The sequence below is a fragment of the Cynocephalus volans genome, chromosome 6 (assembly GCF_027409185.1).
Source record: "Cynocephalus volans isolate mCynVol1 chromosome 6, mCynVol1.pri, whole genome shotgun sequence".
Classification (NCBI taxonomy): Eukaryota; Metazoa; Chordata; class Mammalia; order Dermoptera; family Cynocephalidae; genus Cynocephalus; species Cynocephalus volans.
The window spans coordinates 83,598,846-83,615,313 of NC_084465.1; the positions used below are offsets into that span (position 1 = coordinate 83,598,846).

At 38.7% G+C, this 16,468-nt stretch overlaps 1 protein-coding gene across 1 annotated transcript in view; it reads left to right on the plus strand.

Annotated features, from left to right (window-relative positions):
* The first annotated feature begins 383 nt into the window (after positions 1–383).
* Positions 384–16,468, plus strand: part of ITGB8 (integrin subunit beta 8) — a 78,666-nt gene continuing 62,581 nt past the window's right edge. Inside the window, exon 1 of the mRNA XM_063101265.1 lies at positions 384–510. Within this exon, the coding sequence (XP_062957335.1) occupies positions 384–510 (127 nt within the window). The remainder of the gene's footprint in view (positions 511–16,468) is intronic.

The window sequence follows — 16,468 nt, forward strand, 5'->3', positions numbered from 1 at the left end:
GGCTCTTCGCTAAGCTGATTTATGCAGCAGAAGCCCCAGCGGCTGGAGAGAAACAAAAGCTCTTTTCTTTGTCCCGGAGCGGGCTGCTGGAGCTCCCGCTCGCGTCGCCGCCGTGGGCCATCGGCTGTCGGAGGAGGTGCCTCTCGCGGAGACCGCGGGCCCGCCGTGCTGAGCTGGGAGGGCCGCGGGGGCCCTGAGATGCCGAGCGGTGCCCGGGCCCGCGTACCTGCACCGCTTGCTCCGAGCCGCGGGGTCCGCCTGCCGGGCCTGCGGGAAACGTCGTAGCGACACTAGGAGCGCGGGTCCCGAGGTGCGCCCAGGAGGCGCGAGCGCGCGTCCGGAAAGCAGCCAGGCTGCGGGCGCGGGGCGGGCTGCTTTGCATTATGTGCGGCTCGGCCTTGGCTTTTTTTACAGCTGCATTTGTCTGCCTGCAAAACTGCCGGCGAGGTCCTGCCTCTTTTCTCCGGGCGGCCTGGATGTTTTCACTTGTTCTTGGACTGGGCCAAAGTGGTAAGTTGTTTCGTTTTGTTTTCTTCTCTTTCCCAAAGGTCTTGGGCTGGCACGAAGAGCTGCCCGGCCAGAGCATCCCGGCCAGGTGAGTTACGGTTATCCGCCTCGGTCTGCCCTGAGAACTTCAGAAGAACGGGTGTGTGGCCGCGTCCTCCACCGTAAGCGGCCTCTGGGGGGCCAGGTGTCAAGCATTTCCGCCTCGGGGTGACAGCGATAACTATGATTCTATGAGAGACTGTGTGTTGCTCCCGGGTGGTGGAGAAACAGTAATAGAATGGAAGTTTAGAAGACAGGTTGTCGTATTCACAGAAGGGGTTCTGGTTCATCCTCGAGGTATCATCTGTACAGAGCGTGCTCCCCATTTTTCTAGCATTTGGGTTCACTAACCACTCACCAGTTTGCCTTTGACTCAAGGCTGCGGATGAGTTTAGTGAGACGTCTATTTTTGAGTCCAAGGAAAGGAAAGGACAGCAACATACAAGTTTCTTTTATCATAATGCTCAGTTTGAATGAACTAAACACACTTGAGGGATATTTATTTGTGTTTTAAGCCACCATCCTTTCAGATTAAAAAAAAAAAAAGCAAAACAAAAACTTTCCCAGCTAATTGATCCCTCACTGTGATCAGTCTCTCTGAGACTGAGGAGCAAAGATAACCCTGGACCAGGATTGACAGCTATGGGTCCAGGCAAGCCACATGTCAGAGTTACCTTGATCTGGAGAGGTTACCTCCTTATAAACTCTATTGTCCTCATCTGTAAAATGGGGGTAATAATACCTGCCTTCCCTAGATCACAAAGGAAAGTTCAAGTCAAATAGTGTATGAGACAGTGTTTTAGGACTTTCGAGTTATGTAATCAAAGTCAACTGTAAGGTGGTAGCATTGGATTGTTAGCAAACATTGGATTGTTATAAAATATTATAAGTAATAGTAATAGTCATCAATTTAGGATGAGTTCTTATTGGTTTTCAATATTTGCCAAACATTGATTTTTGCCAATGCAGTGACTATTGTGTACTTTATTTTTTAATTTTACTTTATCTCTGTCTGGTTGTTGAGCCCTTAAATTCTATTAGATCCTTTCTCTAACCTCTCCAACTCAAGAAGAGTTTAATTAATAGCTGTAATTGTTTTTAATACTAAATTTCACTCCTACATTTTGAATTAATGTGCCAAGTTTCTGCCTGAAGCAAATTTAAACAAAGTCATAGCCATATAACGGAAACATCCAGCTAACTTTACTTATTTGTTGTATATGTAGTTGTCTAATATTTGTTTTGGGAGGATTTACCCAGTTGTGAAATGGGGACAATTAGAGTAAATTTTTATCTTGTGGTTATATTTTGGCTTATATGTTGATTTCAAAATAAGTGAAACCTAAAGCAAAGGAAAAAGTAACATTCATTACCAGTTACCTCTTAAATGGAACATGCACTTGTTGCAGCAGATTTTCCACTGAGCATAATTCCATCCTGTTTCAATAAATAACAGTGTTTTTTTAGATTTAGTAAATACACACATATACACACACACTACTAAAATGACCAAATTTATGTTAACAGAGTATATTTTCTTTCCCATACATAGGCAAAGGAAAAAGTCTTACTTTTCTCTAGAATTTGCTAATAATAATACTTTTTATATGTTGTGATTGTAAAGATTAGTCAAGCTCTTGTGTAATAGCATTGTATTTCCATCCAATGAGTATAACTGATTTGAAGCAAATATTATGAATGGGCCGCCTTGCACCTGCAGACCTGAAAAGAGAATGCTTATCTGAAATCAGAACAAGGCATCCTTTTGCCAGTCTCTGTCAATATACAAAGGTTTCTGATGTATACTGATTTGCATGGCAGTTAAAAACATGCAAAAAATTTAAATTATAGCCAGTACAACTCAGAAAATTAGAGATCAGAGTAAACTGTTGTATTTTCATGATATAGCTACAACTCTCAAATTATATGTTTTCACAGTGCAAATTAGATGCTTAAAGCAGCATAGAAATTTAGGTATCAGTTACAAAGGAAATCCTGTTCCTTTGCTCAGTAGTTTACACCAGGGAAATGTTGAGGGCAATAAAGCCATACAAAAGAGACCATAAGCTGCACAAGAACAACATAACTTTGGGTTTAATTTTTGAAGTATAATTTACAGGGGTTGAATACATAGTGGACTTTTAATAATGAATATATAGTGAGCAGGGGAGATGTTATTAATAAAATGCGAAGATTTCTGATGTAGAAAAAAATTATTGCAACTTGTTTTTCAGCTTTTGCTGGTGGAAATTACTGACAGAGGTATAGTAATAGTATAAAATGGTTAATGAGTAACTGGAAATATAGTACTTAGTGGTTAATATTTGCAGAGCTCATGTAGCAATACTGTAGATTACATATTTTCTTATTTTGAAAGATTAAGAACCTTTATTACCTAATTTTTACAATATGTGCAAATTTCAGAAATCACAGTTTATTTTAAAAGAAGAACCATTATTGCAATGAAATTTCACCTTCTATTTATTCAGCTGTCAACTATTTATTCTTTTAAATAACAGCTGGATTATGATTACTGACTGTAGCATTACTTTTCTTCAAAACATTTCGTAGCATAAATGTTCTCAGAATTCTTTATGCTTACCTAAAGTGATCAGATATTTAACAGAATCAAGGCTTCATTTAAAAAAACTCAGTCTTCCAAATTACACAGTAAGCATCCAAATTAACTCTATCGTAAAGAAAGTGAGATACTTTCTTGTCAGTTAAAAAGTCATCTATGCTAGCTCTGTATGTGAAAGTAAAGTAGCTGATTTGATTTTTAAAATGCCAGAAAATTTTTTGTGACCCAAAATAGCTACTTCTGTTACCAGGTTTTCTGAAATTTTACCACTTAATGGATTGCTTTAGGTTAAGCATGGTATTGGCCCTATGTTTCTTTTAATATTTAACATTGTATTGTGGAAATTTTCAAACACATAAAGAGGCAGAGAAAATAGTATAAAGAATTACCATATACCCATCACCTGGTTTTGTTAATGTCAACTCGAAACCAACTTCTTTCATCTCTGCTACCACCCCCACCTAGTTCATCCCCCTACCCCCAACTAAATTAGTATGGAGCAGGTGTCTCATATCATTTTATTCTAAGATATTTCAGGAAACTGAAATACTACTGTAGGAGAAACACACTGTCATTAATCCCAAAGCATGAATTTTTCAGCTGAAATTTAGGGTCGAAAGAATGTTCACAATCTTTAAAAGGAGGAATTGTGGAAGAGAGGGAGACAAGGAAAGACAAAGACACAGTTTCAGCCATTAACTTTTCAATAGTTCTATAATGGTTTCCATTAAAAATATTTTTCTTAAAAAATATTCATATGTTGCATATGTAACAACTTTTTCTGGTATGTATGTAAATGAAGAAGAAAAAATAACATGAATAAATCTACTTCCGCGGACAAATGCTACTTACTTTTTATCTCAAAGGAATCACAGCAGGAATACCCTGTTAAAGTTTTGGTTTTAAGGATCCCTCCTGCCCCCATATCATCAGTTTTTCTCCTCTCTACTGTATCATTTATAGCAATATCCATATATGCTGCGATCTCTCTCATCTTTTATTTTTCACTCTCCTTTTGCTTTAAGTTCCTGAAAGAATTGTCCATACTTGTCCCCAGTTCCTCTCCTCATCATCTCTTTGAATCCATGGCAACCAGGCTTTCTTTATCACCTCTTTAACACTTCCACTCTGATAAAATCAGGGTGACCTCCTCATTGACAAATCCAGTAGCCAGTTCTTACTCTTCATCCTCCTTGACTTGTCATCTGTCACTGAACTGACACTGTTGACCTTGCCCTCCTTACAAATACTTCTTCCCTTGGCTTCCTGGGCCCACACTTTCTTGAGTTAAGCTCCTTCTCCATCTCTAATGTTGATTCTGCCTCATCTCCCAACCACCAAATGTAGGAGTGGCCCAGAACTCAGTTCTTGGAATTGCTCTTCTTGATATACATTGAGTTCTCAGGTGCACTGATTTAGTTTTGGGTCTTAAATACCATGTCTGTGCTCCCAGGTATGTATCCCTAGTCCTGCTCTTTGGAGGGTACAGCAAACTGCCTATTCAACATCTCCACTGTATGTGTAAAGGCAAAAATCAGCCCTAAAGTATTCAAAACCAAACTCCCAATTTTCTCTCTCAAGCTTGCTCCTTTCTCATGCTTTGTGATCTCAGTAAATGGTAAGTCAGTCTCCCAGTACTTTAGGCTGACACTTTGATGACATCCTTGACTCCTCTCTTTCTCTCACATTCCATAGTTAGTTCACCACCTCCACTGCCACCACTCTGGTCCATGCCACCATTTTTGGCTCGAACTCTTGAATGCCTACTTAATCACTTCTCCACTCCAGAGTGCAGCCAGACTTACCTTTTCAAAATGTACATCAGGTCCTATCATTTGTCTACTCAGAACTCTCTGTGGCTTTTCATCTGTCTCAGATGGAAGGCCCAGTCTTTACGTGGACTTCAAGATCCTACATGAGCTACCCCCTGCTGACTACGTAAACCTCACCTCCTTACCCACTTTTCCTCTCTCTCTTTGTTCTAGCAATACTGCTCCCTGCTATACCTTGGATGTACCAAACATCATCCTACCTCCAGTCTTGAACATGCTCTTCTCTCTGCCTGGAATGTTCTTCTCTGAGACAGCTTGCTTACTCCTTCTACCTTATTTCCTCAGAATATCTATTCAAATACCACCTTATCAAAGAGGTGATATTCATCCTCCCTGACAGCATTTTTAGCCCCCTTACCTGTCTCTCCTTCTTTTAGAGCCCTTAGCATCCCATAATATACTATGTATTCATTTGTTAACTGCCCTTGTTTCTCCTCCCAACCCTGAAACTAGAATACACCTCATGTTCTCCTTAGAAAAATGCCAGCCATGTAAAGAACACCCAATACACGTGTTGAAAGAAAGAATGAATTTATAAATTTGTCTCATATTTGTCTCAGATTGATTCCCTGTTTATTCCGAGATAGAGCTTCATTTACTTTCTCTGTCTCTTACCTCTGCATAACATGTAAACTGAAGAATTGAGTTCTGATATATTTTATCAGAAAGTAACAAAATCTTCTTGCAGAAAAAATAATAATAACAGTATTTCTACATGTAGTATAAACATGCAAAAACAAGTTTACCTAATAATGCCAATTTGCTGTGATTTTTTTTGTCCATTTAGATTTAATAAAGGTGAATTAATCCTGTAACCTCTTTTTTTGTAAAGAGTTATGAAAAGTATAACATATAGAAGCATATATGAGACTCTAAAATGTAGAAGGACTGACCAGGTAAAAAAGTTCTCAGAATAATTTTACCAGCTGATAATTCTTTAAAATGTATGTTTAAATTTTAAAGATATTATATTATTTACTCATGAAAAGATACACCTTCCAAGCTAATTATGCCTTGATTAGACTGAAAAAAAACAACAACCCAGAATTAGTTAGCATAATAATAAAGAGAATCAGGGAATATAGCTTGGAAAAGAAGGGGAAATTATTTAATAAGATTTAATACAGACAATTAAAAGATAAGTATAATAATCGGTTTTCTTTCAAATTTGATTTTTTATGAAACCTGAGAAATATCATGATACAGCAGTATCATGATATTGCCTTTTCTGTTTTCTTGTACTCTGTTTCCTCACAGAAAATAAGGTATTTGAGATAATCCAATCTTTGTTCTTTAACAGCTTAGAGCCTGTTCTGCCCCCACTCTTTAAATTTGATTTATTCAGGTATACATAGTTTGGTGTTAAATTCCTCACTGTGCTCACCATTCCCCCCAAAGGCATTTTATTGACCACGAGGGTGATGTCAGAAGGTACTGTTTTGACCCGAGGTCCTTTAAACTTTAACAAATGGAACCTGTCCCTACCCAGAGCCCATTCAGTTTTCTTGAAAAGTATCAAACTATATTCCTTTGGTGCAACCTTTCTCTTGTTTGTACTTATTAAGCATCCTCCTTGAAAGAGCCTGTTATACAGTATCCTCAGTTCTTAGAATAATGCCCTTTTTGCTGGTTTGACAAGTCTCATAAGTGAGTAACTGATATAAAAACTGTTACTTATAAAATGTTTGAATCTTACCTTGCCAAACTGAGACAAGGAAATATACTTTTTATATGATTATTTCATTACCTGACAACCTCATAACCAATCTTATATTTACTCAATCCTTTTTGGCCCTCAAAACTCTAGTACTTGTTGTAGCCCAAGTATTCACATTTAAAGGAGTTTTGCCAGCAGGAGGACTGTGAGGCCCTTTGAATCTTTTCTAATTATTCATGAAATATATTCCATAAACTGTATATTGATTAGAAAATAAAATAATCCATAGAAAAAAAATAACATTTTATGCTAATTTATAATGTATTTTATTAAATTGAACAATTAGATACTGAGCTTTTTAAGTAGGTGACTTAATTGTTAATGTCTAAAAATGGAACTTTTCCAGTTGTATCCTAAAGATGGCATATAAGTATGGCTTCTATGTGTAGTGGAAAGGAAGTGGGATGCTCACGTAATTTAATAAACATTTGGGTAGCTCTCACTCTGTGCCATGCACTGATCTAAATGATTTACTGTTAGTTTAATGTTCATTATAGCCCTATGAGAGATGAAATTGTACTCCCTGTGTTAGAAGTGAGGAAAGTGACACACGGAGAAGATAAGTAATTTGCCTGATGTCACCTAGCTAGCAAGTAGGAGAGATGGGATTTGAATTCCATTGTGTTACATCATAATTTCCTCAAAAATATTTCTGGATGTTGCACCTTCAGTGTGATTGTCAGATGACAGAGGACCTTGCCACACATGCTTTACATAATGATTCCTTGGCCCCACCCTGTTACGAAGGTAATTGTAGGAACTTTATTGCCCACACTGAGTAACCAAAGGGGAGGATACACATTTGTGAATCATGGGTCTGGTCAAAGCATATTTCCTGTTGAAGCCCCCAAATAATCTCAATCACCTTCAGTATACCTCACCATGGAAGTCTTTATATCTGAATGAGAAAGGGGGAGAAAACATGCGGCTTTATGGGAGTAACCCGGAAGAAAACTTTGCCTCCTTATACACATTGGGTTTCCAGTGTGTCATAGATGTGTATGATTCATGGGTACGAGAGAAAAAGAAAAGGAGGAAGAGACTGACCTACTGTTTAGTTCGTAACCAGTTCAGTCAAAAGTGGTCAAAGGGACAAAATCATGGTGCGGTCAGCCCATTGATCAACATAAGACTAACTGCATTCCCAGCTGCTGGGAGCCACTATGTTACAGATTGAATTTCTATATTGTTTACACATTCATGTTATTTTTACTCCACACATTTTTACTAAGGTAGGCATCACTTTCGTTGTTAAATATTTGCATTGATTAGCCATGTCCAGCAGTATTGGTCATTTGGAGCATGACATTTCCAGTATATGCTAGGCTAAAGGCACATGCTTCTACACATTGTTCAGGCAGCACTTTGATGCTAAGACATCAAAGGCTAAGTTCTAAGCACCCAGAAAATAGCAGAGAGCAAAACAAATCCCTCCTCTCATGAGGCTTACGTTCTACTTGAGAAGGTATGTGTGCACACAAATATAGGTACGTATTGTGCATGTGCACGTGCATGTGTCTGTATGAGATAAAAATCAGAAAAAATAAAGCAGAGCAATTGAATTGACTTAAGAAGGACAGTCTGCTACCATATGTATGATGATCAGAGCAGATCATTCTAATAAGATGACATTAAACTTCTTAATTTTTCCCTTTATGATCCACTTAAGGCATTTCATAATCTTTCCTATAGTTTCTCCTCTGGAAAAAGGAGGAAAAAAGATATGTTAGTATTTCCAATTCGGTAACAGTAATGGAAATATTTTTCCTCTTTTGCTATTAAAGATAATAAAATTCTCACTTAGGGTAGGTAGAAAAACGTTATAAGTCAGTGAAGGGGTGAACAGACAATAAATAAGAGGGAGATACCAGCTAAGATCATTAAAGGAAAATGGAGATTCTTAACTGTTTTTCAACATCACGTGTTTGTCCGCAATGGCTTCTCAGGTCTACCCCTTCCTTTCAACACAGTGCCATTGAGTAGAGAAATACTGAATTATCCTCCATTCTACGAGTTTCCTGAGCAGATTCCATCATTTCAAACCCTTGTGTACATTTTCCCTCACTACTCAGAATCTTTCCATGGCTCCCATTGTCTCCAGGCTCCTCAGTTCCGTGTACAGCTCCCCCTGTCCCCCAGCACCCCATGCCTGACCCTTGCCTTGTCTCCACACCCACCTGTGTCTCCTCTAGGGCAGACACGGTGCTTGTAGTTTTGTTGTCTCCAATGCCTAGCACTTAGTAGGTCCTAATAAATACGGAGTAAATGACTCTGTGGATGAGGTGAGGATAGTAGGGAGCAGTCTAAAATCGGGCAACCAAGCAAATAAGCCTTAATCAGCTCTAGTCCTCACTGGAATTTGAACTTAGAGCAATCAGGTTTTCTTTTAAAAGTGGGTTATACCATAAACGACACTTGTTTCTGCTTTCCCAGTCCACTTCAGAAAGTAGTCCCTTGACCTTCTTGGCAAGTCTTTAGCAGACATCAAAAGCTGGTCTTTAATCTTTTTTTTTAAGTTTGTTTTGCTTTCAAAATTTCTGTAGCAATTATTTTCATTGTTAATAATTAAGTATGAAAAGTAATCCTGATCCTTTACCCTTGGTGTCAGTTTTAAAACTGAATTTCATTTAGATTACACAAACCGGAATTTGCAGTCACTTCTAACCAAATACTAAAAAATAATAATAATAATAATAATAATAATAAAAAGGCAAACTATTCTAATTCATTTAATCACTATTCATTCAAACTTTCTTAAAGCACCTACAGCTTTATGGCAGGCACTATACTGAGTTCTAGAGTTAAAAGAATAATAATAGATAAAATTTGTGGAGTGTTTTCTGTAGGCCAGGTACCCTCCTGGACACATGATATGAAAAGATAATATATCCTTTTATGCTTGCAACCCTGTGAGTTATATACTGTTATTCCCATTTTATAGGTAGGCAAACTAATTAAAGAGACATGAATAACTTCTTCAAGATCTGTTAGCTAATAAATAATAGAACCAGAATTCCAACCCATGTGAGTTTGACTCAGCAGCCTCCATGACCATTATAGACTGCCTTCCAGGGTGAGAGGAGTCCCTGCCCTAAGCCTTTGAGGACCCAGCTCTAGTCCTCCTCTAGCCATGGCTCTCACCATGGGCAGAGAGTCTATGGGGCATGTGTATCCAGAGTCTGTCACCCCCTTCTAGATCATCTTCAGATTTCTCTACCCAAACAGCCCCAGGTTACTTTCAGGGCCTTCCTTCTGTGAGTAAACCGTGGCACTCATGTGGCAAGCCCTAGGCGAGAGTGGCCAAGGGCAGCTGGTGCAGGAGAAGTAAACAGAGCTTGGACGTGCAGGCTGGAGTATCCATGCAGGTAACAACAGGTTACTTATGGTGCAGAATAAATCTAGAGGTGGGAGAGAAGAGGAACAGATCGTGGTCCGGAGGGGCAATGCTTCACTCACTGCCAAGTTCCCAACCAGAGATCCAAGTAGTTAGAAATTCTAAATTTAGACCTAACCTTCTAGTGAAAATGTATATGTATCAAGGAAGGAGGAACTTATTTGACCTAGTAGATTCTTAGCCTAGTTTGTAACTGTTGAGTATTTCATCCTATTACTCCCACTGCCATTTGTACTCTTGTTCTTGGCCCTGAAAAAATTAGGGACAGACTTGTCTACTGTTTTAAATATTACTAGCAGGTGGATGGGAGGACAAACAATGAAAGCACCAGAAACCATTGCATAAGGAGCACTAGCTCCTGTCAAGGGGCTTTTATGTTTTAGTGACTTTTGGTAAGCTCTAAGATGTGTACAGATTGCACCTGAGTCCTACCGTCTCACAAATAGTGTTATGGTGAAAGTCCAGTATATGCACGTTCTTTATTTATTTTTACTTTTTATTTTCTTCTATTAATTTAAAACATGTCACAGCAAAGAACATTTAACTGACATGAATGTCCTAATTTAGTCAAGTTGTTCAGCTGGCATTTATTTAGTACTTACAGATATTACGTGAATGAACATTCTTGGAATAAAAGGGACTATTTTTCAATTTAAAATTGATCTTAATGTGACCATCTTTCTACTTTCACAGTAAGTAAACTAATATAATGAACACACCAAGAAAGAAAAAAAAAACGTAATGAAATTCAAAATGATTTCCACTGGGATTTTATAATTTAACGAGAACAGTCTCACCTTTCAGCTAAAGTGCTGGTATCAATTCTTGCTAGGAAACTACTAATATTAAATGGATATGCTAAAATTATCTCTGGGTAATTTTAAAAGGTCCCTAACTAAAATTAGTTTAGGAAACAAGAATAAAATCATTAAATTAAAATTGCAAAGTTAAATTACAGTGGTCTTATCAGATATATACTCTTTTTTTTTTTTTTTCCTTTTTTTGACCAGTAAGGGGATCACAACCCTCGGCACAGTGTCATCTGCACCATGCTCAGCCAGTGAGCGCACCAGCCATCCCTATATAGGATCCAAACCTGCAGCCTCAGCGCTACCAGCGCTACACTCTCCCGAGTGAGCCACAGGGCCGGCCCCAGATATATACTCTTAAGATGATTTTAAAAGATGCTTTTGAGTGCTGCTATTTAACGTATTTAAAGTTCATATTTTAAAACAGCACGTAAGATCTTAAAAAGTGGGCTTTCATGCTGACCTTGTCAATGAGCCAACCACCGTTACTACAGTGGTTTTAGAGATGTGTAATCTCTTTGTCATGTGTTTTGTTGTTGTTTTGTGTTGTTTTAATTGACAAATACTGTTACATTTGTCACAGACAGAGTCTGTTGCCATTCCAGATCAGTATTATCACAGTTTGATTATTCTAGAGGATTGCTACAAAAACCTACAGTCCATGGATAATACAGAGTAAGAAACCAGAGTAGCTCGAAAGGGCTAGTTCAAGCCAAAGTCCATGGGAGAGCCTGAGTTTGGAAGTGGGAGAGGGGCTGTTAATGAAGACAGGAGGATCAAAGACTAGAAACGTTTCAGCTTTGAAGCATGGTGCCAAATATTTTTTGTTAGGTAGATGAGATGGGCAGTGGATTTGGGTCAGGAATAGTTTGATGTTTTGCATGGTTTTGGAGCCAACTTCCTTTTAGAATAAAAAGGGTTGAAATTTCAAGACATGTCAATGATAAAATGAAGCCACACTTGAAAGTACCACTATTCCACATGTACATGTGGTATCAGGGTCCTTTCCTTGGAATTGAACCACAAACATTTTCCCAGGGACAAGCATTTTTCCTGATTTCAGTGGGGCCCATATATTTAGTATAATCCTTTAGTAACTTTTGCATGTAGGGAAAGAGGCTTGGTGGCAATCTTCCTCCTTATGGAATGAAGGATTACCGCTATGCTCTAAAGGAGCTTTAGAATATTATAAAGTCAAACAAAGAAAGTAATTAAAAGGGAAATTTGAAATTCCTCAAGAACTGGGTTGGCAAGATATTATGTTAAAAAGTGCCAAGTTAGGGAACATCTTTCCTAATTGCCTGCTGGAGAGGGACTAAGAAGCCAGTCTGGCTATGCCTAGTCATGTAAGGTATTTATTGACTGCAATAGAACAAATAAGGCAAGAAAGTTTTGGGGTGGCCAAGAATTGCTGTAGAACTGGCTGTTCTAGTTGGAAACAAAGAAATCATTGTAGCAGAACTGTATTGTTGGCAGAAAAATGACCTAGCTGGCCTCTTTCTTAGTGCGAGGCATACCGCCCAAGGTATCGTTCCGTTGTCTCTTTGTGCATTTGGTTTGGACTTTTATGGTGAATTGAGCACAAGTAGATAATAAGTTGCAAAAGAGAACCCTCTAGAAATGATAGATGAAGCCCAAATTCCAAGGAAATTTATCTGAAAGGTGTTAACACTGGAGTAAAAAAAACAAACAGATCAAGAAGGGAGTCAGAGTTTCAGGCGTTCTGAGACATGTTTAAAAATGTCTTTTTGGATGGTTGTTCCAATTACAACCAGCTAGAACAAGAGCCCTAAGGTGAGGAACAACGTATGTAATCACAGTGCCTGACCTCTGAGATTGGTAATGGAAATATGAGGACTAAATGTTATTAGTACCAGTCCTATGTTCAGAAGATGTAGCATGTTTGATGCCTCATGAAGAATTCAAGGCCACACAGTGCTTAATGACATCTGGTGTGACTGTGATGGTGTGAGAGAAGTGGTGGGGGGGGGGGCTCCTGAGCATGTGCCTGTGCCCTGCTGAAGGCAGCAGAGCGCAGCTGAAGAGTGAGGCCTGGTGTTCCCTCTTGGGGTGCATATGGTGTTAATGGACATGTCCAGGGCTGACCCTTGGCTGCTTGGAGGTCAGCATAGCATTGATGCCAGAGCTCACTGCTCTCTGAGGCTAGATTAACTGGTGATAATCTAGAGATTGGGGCAGAGGTTGATTTATGCGCATTATGAAAAGTCAGACATCAGGGCTTTTTGGACAAATTTTGCCTCCCAAAGATGTGTTTGATTTTGAAGCTAAAAAAAATAAATAAATAAGCAAATGCTGCTTGTGACTGAGCTACTTGGCAGTGGAGAAATGTTTGATCAATTAGAAATATCACTGGATGTCACGGTTCTCTTCCTCACAGGACAAAGTTCTCAAATACCACCCAGTGGTATTTTTTTTCTCCTACACTAGATAATTATAATTCACAGGACAATGTTCTCAAATACCACCCAGTGGTATTTTTTTCTCCTACACTAGATAATTATAATTCCATTGGGTTTAACTTTTTTTAACTAAAAAGCCCATGTGTAGAACCAGGGTGTTCTTGGCCCTTTGGACAAAGAAGATGCTTTTAGCCCCGTGTTCAAGAACAGTAAGCTCCAGAGTATACCAGAATTGTGCCTTCAAGTGCTATAAAGCTGCCATAGTGACAAAGAACCTACTAAGTTGTCAGTTCACTTGAGGATCTCTGTTATGAGTCCTTATTGACAAGCAGGGAACTAAATATCCAGAAAATCTCCCAAATATTGAATTACCTCAACTTTTAGATGCCTACCTCTCTAGTCTAATGACACTCTTATACATAAATGTCCTAGGAGGAATTTGGATTCCCAAAAACTTTACCCTTAGTATTGCAAACCCATTTCTAGACTTTCAGTGATGCATTTAGGCTCAGGATGATTCAAATGAGTTGATTATTACAAGACGAGTTTGTTGGATGTTGCCCAGATATACAGTGACCTCCACCCAAAAGGGTCACAGGAGATGCCACATGAACATTGGGAGACTGTCAGGGAATTTCAGAATCTGAGAGGGCATTACCAATAATTTATATACCCGTAGCATATTTGGCAAAAGATCTTTCATTCATTTCTTTTGTAAATGGTTGGCATGCAAAGGTGAAGTGTGGTAGAAATCTGGGTTCTTCAGTGTTGTCCAGGAGGCAAAGAATCAGTGTCTATGGTACTCATGCTGCATGGAAGAGCACAGTAGCCTAGAAACACAGAGGTGGAGTTTGGTTGTCATTCGTTTGAGAATAGAGCAGAGCCTTCCAGGCCAGAAGGAGCAGGTAAACTGAGCTGTCTCTGCATACTCAGTGGATATGCAGTGGTGGGGAGACATCCTGTAGCTCCTGTATTGCCATGGTAAAGGAGTAGCCACTGTATTGCCCATTCAAATATGGTTTGATGATATATTTTATTTTTTTTTTTGATTTTTCTTAAATTTTTTATTAGCATGTTCATTGTTACAAATCATACTTATTCTTTTTTTTTTTGTTTGTTTGTTTGTTTTTTAAATTTTATTTTGTCGATATACATTGTAGCTGATTAATGCTCCCCATCACCAAAACCTCCCTCCCTTCTCCCTCCCGCCCTCCCCCCCAACAATGTCCTTTCTGTTTGTTTGTTGTATCAACTTCAAATAATTGTGGTTGTTATATCTTCTTCCTCCCCCACCCCCCGGTTTGTGTGTGTATGTGTGTATGTGTGTGTGTGAATTTATATATTAATTTTTAGCTCCCTCCAATAAGTGAGAACATGTGGTATTTCTCTTTCTGTGCCTGACTTGTTTCACTTAATATAATTCTCTCAAGGTCCATCCATGTTGTTGCAAATGGCAGTATTTCATTCGTTTTTATAGCTGAGTAGTATTCCATTGTGTAGATGTACCACATTTTCCGTATCCACTCATCTGATGATGGGCATTTGGGCTGGTTCCAACTCTTGGCTATTGTAATTTGATGATATATTTTAAAAGGCAGCTTGGGGGGTCTTTAGCAGAAGTGTGGAAGTTGAACCTGAAAGGGGTAGTTAAGTGTTGGAAGACAAAGAGATCTGAGGTCCAAGGGGAAGCTGAGTAGGAAACAGAAGGGTTTAGGTATCACAGATTAGACCTGCGGTGTTGAATGTTGGGGATGAGCTCGTGTCTCTGAACAGGTTGCTGCTGTTTACCAGTTTTTACTGATCCAGTTAGATGAGCTGACTCTCAACAACAATCTAACAATACTGTGTGATTTTTACCAGACAGCATATATCTCGGGGCCAAGCAGAATAGAGATGCAATCATGCAATAAAAGGGCCTGGGAAATTTCTTAAGGAATTTTTCTCTGACCATCCCTGTCTCCCCTTCAGGTGATGTCCTTCTGTTATCTGCTACTTATAACACCTTGCCTCTTCCTTTTCATATCATACTTGTTAAGGTTCTATGTCAGTTTTTGCTTTCACTCTAAAAGCTTCACCCAGGGAGGTATCCTACCCTTGAGATCCCTCACAATGTCATGACTTAATCATTACCTAAAAATTCATGGATGGAGAAATGCCATCAAAATCATTACAACATCAAAATTCCTCAAGAAGTAGAATTTTCTGCTCTCTACTCTCAGATGATAATGTCCTTCCTCTTGGCTAAATCTTTGCCCATTCTCTTCCTTCTAATCAAGCAGCTTTTAATAATACTGACAGAGCTACCCATGAGAAGGTGCAAAACACTTGTAGTAAAACCCTGGTTACCTAAAGTGCATGTGAAAGGTAGTGTTTTAATTAATTAAATTCTATGAGAATTCCTATTCTGACTCTTTCTTTTGAAACCTTTATTATTATTATTATTATTATTATTATTATTATTATTATTATTATTATTACTATTATTATTATTAATTGAAACATATTGACTGCACATATTTGTGAGGTACAGAATTATACCTCAATACATGTGTGTGATGTATACAGTGTGCGATGATCCATTCAGAGCAATCAGCATATTCATCCTTGCAAAACCTAATCATTTAATTGTGATATGCCTGTTTTCTAGTAGTTTGCAAACATGCAGTAAATCATTGTTAAGTATAGTTCCTGGGTCAACTGTAGACCAACAGGACTTGTTTTATCTATCTGGCTGTAATTTGTGTCCATTAGCCAGCCTCTCACCATCCTTCCTCCCACCTCTAGTGACCACAGTTCTTCTCTCTCCATTTAAAGTGTATGTATGCACTTTCCTGTCTTGGTAAGTACATCTTTGATAACTGAAGAAAGCTTCACAGTTGCCATTCTATCAGATTTCCAAAGCCTCGTGGTTACTATTTAATCATACATCAAAAGGAATTGCTTGAGCACCTACCTGGTGCTTTGGGCATTGGGTTAGTTGCTGTGGGGACAGACAAGACATAAGATGTCATGTGGTTGAGATAGCTGACCCTGAGGAACTGTGTGAGCAAACAATACAAGATAGTGACATGAGGCTGAGGTGGGTAGTTTGGGCCATTAGTGCTGTTGGGCTTTAGACTTTTGATTCAGACAGGATATAGGTCAAATGTGTCCTGATAGCAATATGCAA